Consider the following 11,895-nt stretch of genomic DNA (forward strand, 5'->3'; position numbering starts at 1 on the left):
CCTCATTCGCGGAAGCAAATTTATTTTCCGGCCGATTGTTTAGTTCAACGAGATTTTCTTGGACTATAATCGATTGGAGATTATAAGTTGAGACACGTTTACAATGGGCAAGATCCGGATCGCGATAGACGTGAGTAAATATCATAGATAAGCCACACACTTTTCACTTTGCTAACAAGTTTTTAGAGAGGTGGAACCTTCACAGATTGTGTTGGTAACCCCGGAACTGGAGACGCTAAAGACGATGTGATTTTGAAATTGCTATCCGTCGACCCCTCTAATTATCCCGATGCTCCTCTGGAAGGTATAAGGCGTCTATTGGAGAAGTTTTCAGGAAAGCCCATTACTCGTGGAGAGCCATTGGACACTTCCCAGATCGAGTACATCAGAATGGGAACTACGGTGGCCACGAATGCCCTTTTGGAGAGAAAAGGTGAAAGATGTGCACTGATAACTACCAAAGGGTTCAAAGACTGTTTGGTGATCGGAAACCAGTCCAGACCCAGAATTTTTGATCTGTCCATCTCCAAGCCAGATGTTCTCTACGAGACGGTGGTGGAGATCGACGAAAGAGTGACTCTACAAGACTTCAGTGAGGATCCTGCCAAATTCGAGACCGTCGATTTTGAGAGTGATGCTGATCTGGTCAAAGGGCTAAGTGGAGAGGCCGTCAGGATTTTGAAGAAACCAGACGTAGCCAGTATACGGTCCACCTTGGAGCTATTGTATGCAACGGGGTTGAGGTCGGTGGGCATTTGTTTGATGCACTCATACACCTTCCCCGCGCACGAGATATTGGTGGGCGAGATCGCGAAAGAGGTGGGCTTCACCCACGTATCTCTCTCCAGTGATCTTTCGCCTGTCATTAAGTTTGTGCCCCGTGCGAACTCTTCAATTGCCGATGCGTATCTGACCCCAGAGATCAAGCGGTACCTGAGCGGATTTCAGAGTGGGCTCAAAGAGGGTTTGGCCTCGGTGGGCGCCGAGGTGCCCACTGGCGTGAGATGCCAGTTCATGCAATCGGATGGTGGGCTGGTGGATGCCTCCCGGTTCTCCGGGTTGAGGGCTATCTTGTCTGGCCCAGCTGGTGGTGTTGTTGGTTACTCGGCGACTTGTTACAATCCTGAGAACAACATTCCTCTCATCGGATTCGATATGGGTGGAACCTCCACTGATGTTTCCAGATACGGTGATGGCAAGTTTGATCACGTGTTTGAAACCACTACTGCAGGTGTTACGATCCAGTCTCCTCAACTGGACATCAACACCGTGGCAGCCGGTGGCGGATCCATGCTGTTCTTCAGAAACGGGCTTTTCCAGGTCGGACCAGAAAGTGCTTCATCCCAGCCGGGCCCCTCCTGCTACAGAAAGGGCGGTCCTCTGACTGTGACTGATGCCAATCTTGTCTTGGGCAGATTGTTGCCAGAGTACTTCCCCAAGATCTTTGGTAAGGACGAAAACCAGACATTGGACCAGGAAACTCCCGTTCAAAAGTTCATGGAACTAACTAAGGAGATTAACGCTGCTCACCCGGATCTTCCTCCAAAGTCCATCGACGAAATCGCCTACGGTTTCATCAAAATTGCCAACGAGACCATGTCCAGACCTATCAGACAGTTGACAGAGGCCAAGGGTCACGTGATTTCCAATCACAGACTAGTCTCTTTTGGTGGTGCTGGAGGTCAACATGCCGTTGCAGTTGCTGATTCGTTGGGTGTGGATACGGTGTTGATCCACAGATACTCCTCTGTTCTGTCTGCCTACGGAATGGCCCTGGCCAATGTGGTGGAGGAAGTGAGAGAGCCTTGTTCTCTGACCTTGAATGCCACCAACGACACGGTTTTCCAGCAGAGATTCGTGTCGTTGATCTCGAGAGCTACAACAGCTTTAGAGTCGCAGGGGTTCCGGGACTCCGATATCGTGTTTGAGAAGTATCTGAACATGAGATTCGAGGGAACAGAATCCTCCATTATGGTGTCTGGTTCAGGCAGTTACGCTGACTTTGAGGCTCACTTTTTGGAGTTGCACAAGAGAGAATTCGGATTTGTTTTTGAGGGCAAGGACCTGATTGTTGACGATGTTCGTGTGAGAGCTATTGGAAAGGCTCTTGACCGTGCTGAAGAGTCTATCGATAGCCAGATCGAGGCTCTCAACAAGTCTGGTGCTGTGAAGGAGGTTGCTGCTGACGCATTCAAGTTCAAGAAGGAGGTGTATTTTGAAGGTGGGCGTCTTGAGACCTCGGTGTTTCGCTTGGAAGATCTGGAGGTGGGCACCAATGTTCCTGGTCCAGCTATCATTGCTGATGGTACGCAGACCAACGTTATTCCACCCAACTCTTCTGCTCTGGTGCTCAAGAACCATGTAGTTATCACCATCTCCAAGGGCGAATCAGTGGCCGCTAGTGTTGAGTCTGAGACCACCGATATCAAGATTGACCCAGTCTTGCTCTCCATCTTTGGACACAGATTCATGGACATTGCCGAGCAAATGGGAACTTCTCTCCAGAAGACGTCTGTTTCTGTCAACGTGAAGGAGAGACTTGACTTCTCGTGTGCCTTATTTGACCCAGTCGGAAACCTAGTTGCCAATGCTCCTCATTTGCCCGTTCATTTGGGTTCCATGTCCACGTGTATTGCTGCTCAGGCGAAAATATGGAAGGACAGGATCCAGCCTGGTGATGTGATCGTTACCAATCACCCTTCTGCCGGAGGCACCCATTTGCCGGACATTACTGTAGTGACTCCAGCTTTCAAGGATGGTGAGATCATCTTCTACGTGGCTTCAAGAGCCCACCATGCTGACATTGGAGGGCTGTTGCCTGGATCCATGCCTCCCAACAGTAAGCACCTTAGCGACGAGGGTGCAGCCATCTACTCGGAGCTTCTGGTGGAGAAGGGAGTTTTCCAAGAGGCCAAGTTGCGCAAGCTTTTGCTGGAGGATCCAGCAAAACACCCCAATTGCTCTGGTACCAGGAAACTTTCGGACAATATCAGTGACTTGAATGCTCAAATTTCCGCCAACCAGAAGGGTCTTTCGCTGATTGCCCAACTGGTGAAGGAGTTTGGACTGGCCACCATTCACGCCTATATGACTGCTATCCAGGACAACGCTGCCACCACGGTGACCAGAATGCTTGCAGATGTTGCGAAGAGATTTGATGGTGAGAGCTTGAAGGCAGAGGACTACATGGACGATGGCTCCAGAATCAAGCTGGAGGTCAAGACTGACGCCGTCAGAGGCAAGACCGTGTTTGATTTCACTGGCACTTCCAGTCAGGCCTATAATAACTTGAACGCTCCAACAGCCATCACCTACTCTGCAATCATCTACTGTATGAGATGTCTTGTTGATGAGGACATCCCATTGAACCAGGGTTGTTTGCGTCCTATTGAGGTGATCATCCCAGAGGGCTCATTGCTTTCTCCATTGGAGGGATGTGCAGTTGTCGGTGGAAACGTGGAAACTTCCCAGAGAATCACGGATGTCATTCTCAAGGCTTTCCATGTCATGGCAGATTCCCAGGGTGATTGTAACAACTTCACCTTTGGCACTGGCGGAAACAGTTCCGACGGAGACGCATATGTGGAAGGATTTGGCTACTACGAGACCATTGCTGGTGGTCACGGTGCCGGCCCAACCTGGCATGGAGTTAGTGGTGTTCACACTAATATGACCAACACCAGAATCACAGATGCCGAGATCTTCGAGAGAAGGTATCCCGTGATCCTGCGTGACTTTTCTATCAGAAAGGGTTCCGGAGGTCATGGTGAATTCAACGGAGGAGACGGCTGTGTTCGTGACATTGAGTTCAGTGTTCCCGTGACTGCCTCTATTCTGTCGGAGAGAAGAGTCATTGCTCCTCATGGATTCGCAGGTGGTGAGGACGGCCAGAGAGGAGTCAATCTGTACATCAAGACCACACGGAATGAGAACGGTGAGATTGTGGAGCAGAGACAGATCAACATCGGTGGCAGGAATACCGTTGAAGTCAATGCTGGTGACAGGATCATCATTCAGACTCCAGGAGGAGGTGGGTACGGTGTTTCCAAGCAGAACGGCCACTGCAATGGTACGAAGAAAGTGTATCATGCAGATTCATTTTTGGCCGCTGGTTCTTTGGCGCTGCGGTCTGCGGCGCAATTGACGAATTGAGTAGTGAAGTTGAGATTAGCATGGAAACATCAGTCTCTTTAATATAAATTTGAGTAAATATGGATAGTCTGTAATGGCATAACTCATTCAACCGGGCACTAGACGACCCTTTGCTCTCAACCTTTAATTCACTCAAAATGCGCTGCGGACTTTCCAGTAAAAAGTCTCTCTCTTTAAATCCAACCAACCAGTAGGCACAAAATAATCCCTTTTCCCTTAGCTCATAGACTGCTTTAACACTAATAAGTCTCTGGACCTTTAACGGAAATTCAAGTGATTTGTCGGCCAATCATGCACCGAAGCAATCCCTTTGCTCATCACCTGTATGCCACCCAAAAACCAATAAACTCGGCTGTGGCGGCCATAGGACCTCCCCAAGAACCATCACGGCGACTGGACCTTGTTATCTCCAAAATGCCTCGCCGCAGCCAGTGTGCTGCTCTCGTAACTAGGAGGCTCAGCATCCACCTGCTCCTCAATCTCCGGGAAAAGAGGGCTCACAACATGTGGAGAAGGCGAAACAATCCGGGTTTCGTAATTAGTATATTCCAGGCTCTCTGGAACTTGGTTGCCATTCTCGGCATCGAGATTCTGATAGCCCTGGTTGATATGTCTGAATCTGGAGGCTATGCCCTGCGGGGAGCCCGTGAGGACACTGGTGTCAAACACTATGTAGCACGAATAGGCAATTCCCGGCAAGTGAAATATCAAGCTGAGAATCAGGCACAACAAAAACTCCGAAGTCCAAAAGCCCTTTCTGACTAAGACTGGGAAAGGGGGAACAAAGAACGCTATCACGTAGAGCAGAACGTCTGTGGAGCCCATGGTAACTCCGCAGATCTCAAACGTGTCGGGATGATGAGAGTGAGTCATTGCAAACAGTGTGAAGATTTAATACCAACAAAAAGACCTTGTTAAAGACCTGTCAAAGCCTCTTGTTAAAGCCTCTTGTTAGATTCCTCCTTAAACACCTGGCCTAACCGTTTTTGCCCTTCCACGCCGCTGGCTCTTAACCCCGGCTGAGATGAGGCATCGCTGCCATTCTGAATGTTGTTCTCTTTGTTCTCTTTGTTGTAGGTTTCTTCTCTGTTCTTTCTTTCTATATTATTTCTTCTTCTCTTTGTAATTGATGACAATCGAACCGGAAAATCGCAACAGTCCGGCCAGAACGTCCTTTTCCGCCAGAAGGAGCGTGGACGCTGCGGTCACCAGTCAGCCCAGAACTGCGCCTGCGGCAACAACCTCCCACAGACACAGGTCCTCCAGTGAATCGCGCAGTCCAGGCAATAGCCGATTCTCCTGGGTGAGAAGACTCATGAACAACACCAAGACGTCGAGTTCCCCGGTGAATCCACAATTGCGTGCCAATTTGCAGGAGAGTGGCAGCCGCGCCGTTGTTCCCCGGATGCAGCAGCGGCCGGTGCGAACAAGAAGTGTTTCTGCTGGTGGGACTCCATCGAGTGGTCCTTCCAACATTGACGCTATCAGCAATGGAGGGACTTCAAGAACGTCTTCTTTGGCGGCGAGTTCCATTGAGAACGCCAGTACTGCGCCCATGATATCAGTGTCGTCCATGTCCGTGACGTCTGGTGAGGGCGACACAGATTCCAATTCGGTTGGGCTTTCTACCACGGCCACCTCCATTGCCCCCACCACTGCAGGCACTTCAGTGACAAACAACCCGGGGATCATCACGTTCAATAACTATTACGGTTATACTCCAACCCCCAGCATCGCGCCTTCGAACCCTGCTACCCAGGGCACCAACATGGACAACTCCTCTATCGTGACTTTGGCAAGCTCTACGCGAAATAGGAGAAGGCGGAGCATGGACACAAATGCAAGTACATTGGGAATCCCGCCGGCAAGTATCTACGAGAGAATGACCTCCACCACCACTCCGTTGCATGCTCCCAGCATCCATGCTAGCGTGGCAAACCGCGCCACCGCTACGATTGACGATAGTCTAGACCAGGGTACCGGAGATAACAATTCTTCAATACCAAACTCGGATGGCATGTCTAACAACGACATCACGAGTATAAGGTCCCTGAAGTCGTATACGACAACATGGACTGCCAAGACAGGGGAATGATCTCAGGAAAATTAGCCTAATCCAAATAGAGTGACGAACAAATCACTTCTTTTTTTGTGGGGCTAATCAAGGTCAAAAACAAATAACGCAACCTCATTTGAAATTTACTCCATGGTCTGCCTACCAGCCCATCAAACCGCTGAAGTTGTCCAGGTCCTCTCACGCTTCACGAACGAACGATCACAAACACGAAATATCAATAAAACCGCAAACGTCTAAAAATTTTCAATGACTCGTATCTCAATTTCTGAAACAAATAATCAAGTATTCCTCGCATACAAAAGCACCTCGTGGAAGTTTGAGCCGCACAGTTAGTTTTCTCTCAGGTAATTTGTCATCGCACGTCAATTGGGAACAAATGACTCCTTCAACAAAGAAACAAAAACAAACAATTGGGCTTGTGAACAGGACAACATTACGCGAACTCTGGCCTTTGTGCTGAAGGAAATTGGCGAAATCGGAGAAGCTGAATTACAAAAGGACATTTTTTATTGCTGTGTTCAAGCCAATCATATTGCTGCTTTTTGTATTGTGTGTGGCTTCCGGAAACCCCAGGTGAACTTCAGTAGAGGCTTACTGTACGCCGTTCGGTTTTTTTTATATATTTCTCGGGGACAACTTCGAGAGGCTTTCAGAGACTGTCCCATTTGTCATGGCTGCTACCTGTGAGGGTGACGTGTACATTCACAACCTGGCCACGTTCATTAGAAGCCATGAGAGACAATTGGCCAACGCTCTCGTGGCATACAAGAAGCCTGCGAAAGGCTCTTCTGCTAACGGGGCTGCTTCCAAGCCTGTGAGGCTGTCTCTGACGTTACATCATCTCTACTATTTGCTAGAGCGGTTTCATGAGCTTGGTATGTCGGTGGGACCATTGAATATACGTTTGGATAACATCGACAACCCGGATGCACCGATCAACTACGTTTCTTTCCTTTCTGAGTTCCACAGGAACCAGTCCATAGCCTCAGATGCCCAGTCAATTCACTCCATCTCTAGTGTGAAGTCTGTGATGTCCAGCGTGTCTGCTCTGTGGGGAGTGATGGGGTCTTATGGTTCAGGAAAAGGAAAGGACTCCATCACTGCAGATTTGAAATACCTATACTCGGCTTTTACGAAACTCCCGTGCCTGAGAATTGCCCCTGACTTGAAGGCAAAACTCATAGAAGGACACGAAGAGTACCCTTTCGATACTACCGTGCCCATCAAGATCTTCAAGAAGCTATCTGTACTTGAGATATCAGAGTTGGATCCCAAGGAAGTGTATGGATGGAATGTACTAAGTGAGGTGGTGAAGTTCCTGGTAATCAAAAAGGCAAATATATCCGATCCGGTGGAAATTCTGGTGGAACTGGTTGATGACGATCTCTCAAGAAGAGGGTCTTCCGTTGAAGAGGATGAGGAACAAGCAATCTCAATTTCTTCTCCCCAACTGACCAGCCAGCCTGCTCATCACTATTATCCTCCTGGTCACAGCCATCATCATACCCTATCTCTTAGCACATCTTCACCATCATATTCTCAGCATTTGCATCAACCTCCCGTCGCACCCCACCATGTTCAAGCTTTCCCATCCTCGTTGCCTGACTCCACTTCTTCCTCCTTTCCCCGCTCAAAATCAATGTTGAACGAAGAAACGAGCGACTCAAGACCTCAAAGATCTGGCTCTGCTGGTCGCAGAATGCGTACCAGTCTTTATTATCATTCTTCAACTCGTCGCTTGGCCAGATCTGATTCCACTGTGATATCCTCGACATCCCCGCCTGCTGCTCTCGACCCGATTCATTTGTCGACTGGACAAGCAACGTTCACTACGGAAGAGCCCGAGTCTGCTCAAAAATCCAATTCCAGGTGGAAGGGTTTGAGGCATCTTTCGTTCGCAGAGAACAGAATCTCCCACATAAGCCCGTGGAGTTTTGACAGTCTGGTGAATCTTTCGTCGCTGGATCTTTCGAACAATTTGCTGATAGCTGTTCCTGAGGCCATTGCTAAGCTGGGAAGTCTGAAATCGTTGAACTTGTCCAGTAATCAGCTGACATCCACGAAGGGCTTTCCCAAGGGTCTTTCGAAGCTTGCGGTTCTGAACTTGAGATACAATGCGATCAACAGTCTCGAGTCTCTGGATAACCTCATAGGACTGGAAAAGTTGGACCTGAGGCATAACAAACTGAAGACTATGGTTGAACTGAAGCCATTGCTCACAAGGACCAAGGCCGAGCTACACTTGTCGATGTTGAACTTGGTTGGAAATCCCCTAGTCAACAAGAGAGGTTATAGAGTAGAGTTGTTCAATCTTTTCAATGGAATTGATCCTCTGAATACTATTCACATTGATGGTTCGCGACCCGGTCTCTTTGAGTCTCGGTTGTTGCTAGATCCGAAAGGTGCCCACGCAAATCTTGTGAAGTTCATGGATGGACCAATGATCTCCCAAATTACTGAGGGCATATCGTCCTTGAAACTGGGATCCAGGAAGTTGAGTGAGTCCAAGCCAGCAAATGAGTCGCAGGAGCCGCAATTGTTACCCCCTATCAAGACCGACTCGGAATCTTCTAACTCGGTTCTGCAGGCCAACAAAAACATTGTTAATACCCCCGGTCCTGTGATACCCTCATCTGTCTATACTACCGCGCCCACCAACGAGTTGGCACCAGTGCTGCCTCCAATCAAGACATTCCTGAACAATGGAAACAACACAAATATCTCGATATCTGCACTTTTGAACCCGATGGATCCGGTAGCCGATGATAAGCCGGAGTCGAAAGTCTCTACTTCAGCAGATGAGAACAGGTCACCCACCCTCCTCATGTCCAGGAGTAAGCCGGCTAGTCCCGCTTTCTCAACCCCAAACTCAACTCCCAATATGGTAGTGGGGCAGTCTGTTGGGGCTGATGTGGCTAGCTGAGTAGAGGAGTTGACAATTCATTCAATCTTATGAGAATAACGCGACGAAGGGACAATATTGAAACGACTATACCAGTTATGTTTGTGTTTGAATTACGATCAGGGTTTTTATTATGTTTAATGTTTATTTTGTATACCTAGGGTCATTATGAGAACTAATACACTTCCTCTTCACCAGCTATCGACGAACCTGCATTCGGTTTAAATTATTTGAACAAGGTACACTGTAAGTGCGGCGTGGTTTGATCCGGTACACTATACATGCGATGCGATGCTGAAAAAAAACTGTCTCCAGAGTATTAAGCCTCATTAAGTTCAAGAGTCTCAACACTACGAAACTCCTCAACGTAAGGGTTGGCATGCACAGAAATATCTGGTGCTATGGTTCTGGCTTCCTTGTGAGAGCCGGGAAATGCGTGCCGTGTTCGACGGCTTATAGGATACACGTGCGGCCGAGAAGCACCAGACGTCTCGCAGATATACCAAAACCCAAAGACAAGACAGAAAAGTTCCGAGATTTCGAAGAACCCATCACTCCCGGTGAGCTCATGAGCCTTGAGTCTCTTGGTAAGATTAACAACTTTTATGACAAGCTGGGGAAGCTGATAGAGCCTGACCTGGGTAAAAGCTCAATAGAGTCTGAGGCCGAGGTGAATCGGAATCCTGAACTGGGACTAGAAAGAGACATACTGGAAATATCAGCCGAGATCTCTGATGATAAAGTTTCTGCTGAAGAAAGACGTGCTTTGCCACAGAAACAAGAGGTCGAGCAGAACCCTGTTGACCTGGCCATTGATCGACTAAAAGAGAGGTTGAGTGAAAAGGGCTTACAGGTCAGTGAAGATGCCATCTCGGTGATGAAAAACAAGTTCAAAACCATGCCAAAGGGTGTGGTTCTGAAACTTGGTGGGGCTTTCGTTTATCTGAGAGAATCCAGAGAAGACTGGAAGGGTATACTTACGCACATGCGGGAGAACTCCGACGGATTCAACGGACTTAGTCCAGAGGAAGTGAATTCCCTGTTCATGAGGATACCTGCCAGTCAACGGTCCGAGATACTGCGTCAGTTCGAGAAGATGGTTGATGAAGCTGGCATTGAAAAGGGAGTAAAGCTTTACAACATGTACATCAATTCCTGTGCAGACTCGCACAATCTATCCCGAGATACCAAGCACATGTGGAAACTGATGGACCAAATGAAAGCTTCGGGCATCGCTCCTGATATGTATACATATGGCTCGTTATTGAAGGGCCTGTCAAAAGTCAATGATCTTGACTCAATGGAGATTGTTAGGATGGAAATGAACGCAGGTGGATTGTCTCTGAACAAGGAGATGTACACAACGATATTGCAGACTTGCATCAAGACAAAACACTACGACAAAGCCATTGATATTTTTGACAATATGAGACTTATGGCTGTCAGCACTCAGCCTGATGCCAAGACGTATTCGGCTGTGATCCTAGCACATGTCTTGAAGAGAGATATCGAGAAAGCTTTGGATATCTACGAGGAAATGTCCAAAGGCCCTTTTGCTATTGATCCAGAGCCTGAAAGTTTGTTATTGCTCGCAAGGGGCTGCTCAAGACAATCCAGATATATACTTAAAGGCTGGAGGTTTATATTCCAGTACCATCAATTGCAAGGTGATCTGAACCATAACGTCATAGAGGTGATGATGCATCTAGCAGCCAGGGATGGAGATGTCAACTTCACAAGAGCGCTATACAATTCGTCTTTTCAAGGCAAATTTCTGGGAAAGAAGAATGGCATCGTCTCCAACCCAGGCCCAAGGATGCTGAATTTATATTTCACTGCATGTTCTACTGATAAAGGCGAAGGCCACGTTCCTGTCTCGCAAATCGATGCACAAATCAGGACCGTTAGGCAGAGAGTTATAGATATGTTCGAGTACAGATTGCAAGGCGATTCCTCTTCCAAAGTTCCACCTCCTCCGTTTTTGCCATTGAAAGAACTGCATGGACCCGATCAGATAGTGAACGAGTGTGAAGCATTCCTGAACTACAGCTTCCTTCTCTCGAAACAGTTTGTTAGACAAGAGATCATAGGTAGTTTCTTGAATGTCCTTCTGGCAAGAGAAGACTCAGTGAAACGTTTTGAGGATGCTTATAACCGTCTGACGTTCTTTGATAACCAAGGTGTTTCCGCGGACTCTCAGGGTGTTGAGATAGTTGAGGAGCCGATACAAGCGGCCGTCGAAAGCAAAGGTCAGCTGGATAAAACAAAATCCTTGACAACAGCTGAAATTGAAGCTCGCAAACTTGCGGTTGCTATACCCAGAGATGTCAGTCTGTACTCCATTGGTTTGAAGGCAGCCAGGGTGTTTAAGGACCCAGAGTTTGCTCAGAAAGTGTGGACCGAAAGAGGACTGTACAGAAAGACTAAGAAATTTGCAAATATCCCATACAAGAAGAGAGATGCGCAAGATTTTGAGTTTGCGAGAGGAATGGTTAGTGTCTTCATCGAATGCAATCAGCTGAAAGAAGCACTTGCCATAGTTTTGTCATCCAAACAAAGATTCGATTGGAACTGGTATTACCTCAAGTCATTGTACATGGCAGCAGGACAAATTGGAGACTCCTCCGTACAGAGAGTGGTTCTGGAATTGACTGGTAAGAATCCAAATCGTGTACGATAAGTATAGATAGTGTATGTTAGTGCTTGTATATATATCATGGCAAACTAGTCAGGTAACAGATACAGTAGCACACAAATACGGAAG

At 47.8% G+C, this 11,895-nt stretch overlaps 5 protein-coding genes across 5 annotated transcripts; 4 read left to right on the forward strand and 1 right to left on the reverse strand.

Moving 5' to 3' along the window:
- Window positions 1–103: 103 nt before the first annotated feature.
- Window positions 104–4,152, forward strand: KUCA_T00002525001 (uncharacterized protein; the record flags this gene model as incomplete). Its single annotated transcript, XM_022602784.1, has 2 exons — window positions 104–130; window positions 187–4,152. The coding sequence occupies 2 exons, from the start codon at window positions 104–106 to the stop codon at window positions 4,150–4,152; spliced, it is 3,993 nt and encodes a 1,330-aa protein (XP_022458555.1).
- Window positions 4,153–4,536: 384 nt separating this feature from the next.
- Window positions 4,537–5,025, reverse strand: KUCA_T00002526001 (uncharacterized protein; the record flags this gene model as incomplete). The annotated part of the gene is made up of 1 exon (XM_022602786.1): window positions 4,537–5,025. One exon carries the CDS (start codon window positions 5,023–5,025, stop codon window positions 4,537–4,539), a length of 489 nt encoding a protein of 162 aa, XP_022458556.1.
- Window positions 5,026–5,281: 256 nt separating this feature from the next.
- Window positions 5,282–6,247, forward strand: KUCA_T00002527001 (uncharacterized protein; the record flags this gene model as incomplete). The annotated part of the gene is made up of 1 exon (XM_022602787.1): window positions 5,282–6,247. One exon carries the CDS (start codon window positions 5,282–5,284, stop codon window positions 6,245–6,247), a length of 966 nt encoding a protein of 321 aa, XP_022458557.1.
- Window positions 6,248–6,899: 652 nt separating this feature from the next.
- KUCA_T00002528001 (uncharacterized protein) lies at window positions 6,900–9,152 on the forward strand (the record flags this gene model as incomplete). Its single annotated transcript, XM_022602788.1, has 1 exon — window positions 6,900–9,152. One exon carries the CDS (start codon window positions 6,900–6,902, stop codon window positions 9,150–9,152), a length of 2,253 nt encoding a protein of 750 aa, XP_022458558.1.
- A 358-nt stretch (window positions 9,153–9,510) lies between these two features.
- Window positions 9,511–11,811, forward strand: KUCA_T00002529001 (uncharacterized protein; the record flags this gene model as incomplete). Its single annotated transcript, XM_022602789.1, has 1 exon — window positions 9,511–11,811. One exon carries the CDS (start codon window positions 9,511–9,513, stop codon window positions 11,809–11,811), a length of 2,301 nt encoding a protein of 766 aa, XP_022458559.1.
- Window positions 11,812–11,895: the final 84 nt, after the last annotated feature.

This window comes from Kuraishia capsulata, genomic scaffold (assembly GCF_000576695.1).
Source record: "Kuraishia capsulata CBS 1993 genomic scaffold, Kuraishia_capsulata_scaffold_3, whole genome shotgun sequence".
In the NCBI taxonomy this organism is placed as follows: Eukaryota; Fungi; Ascomycota; class Pichiomycetes; order Pichiales; family Pichiaceae; genus Kuraishia; species Kuraishia capsulata.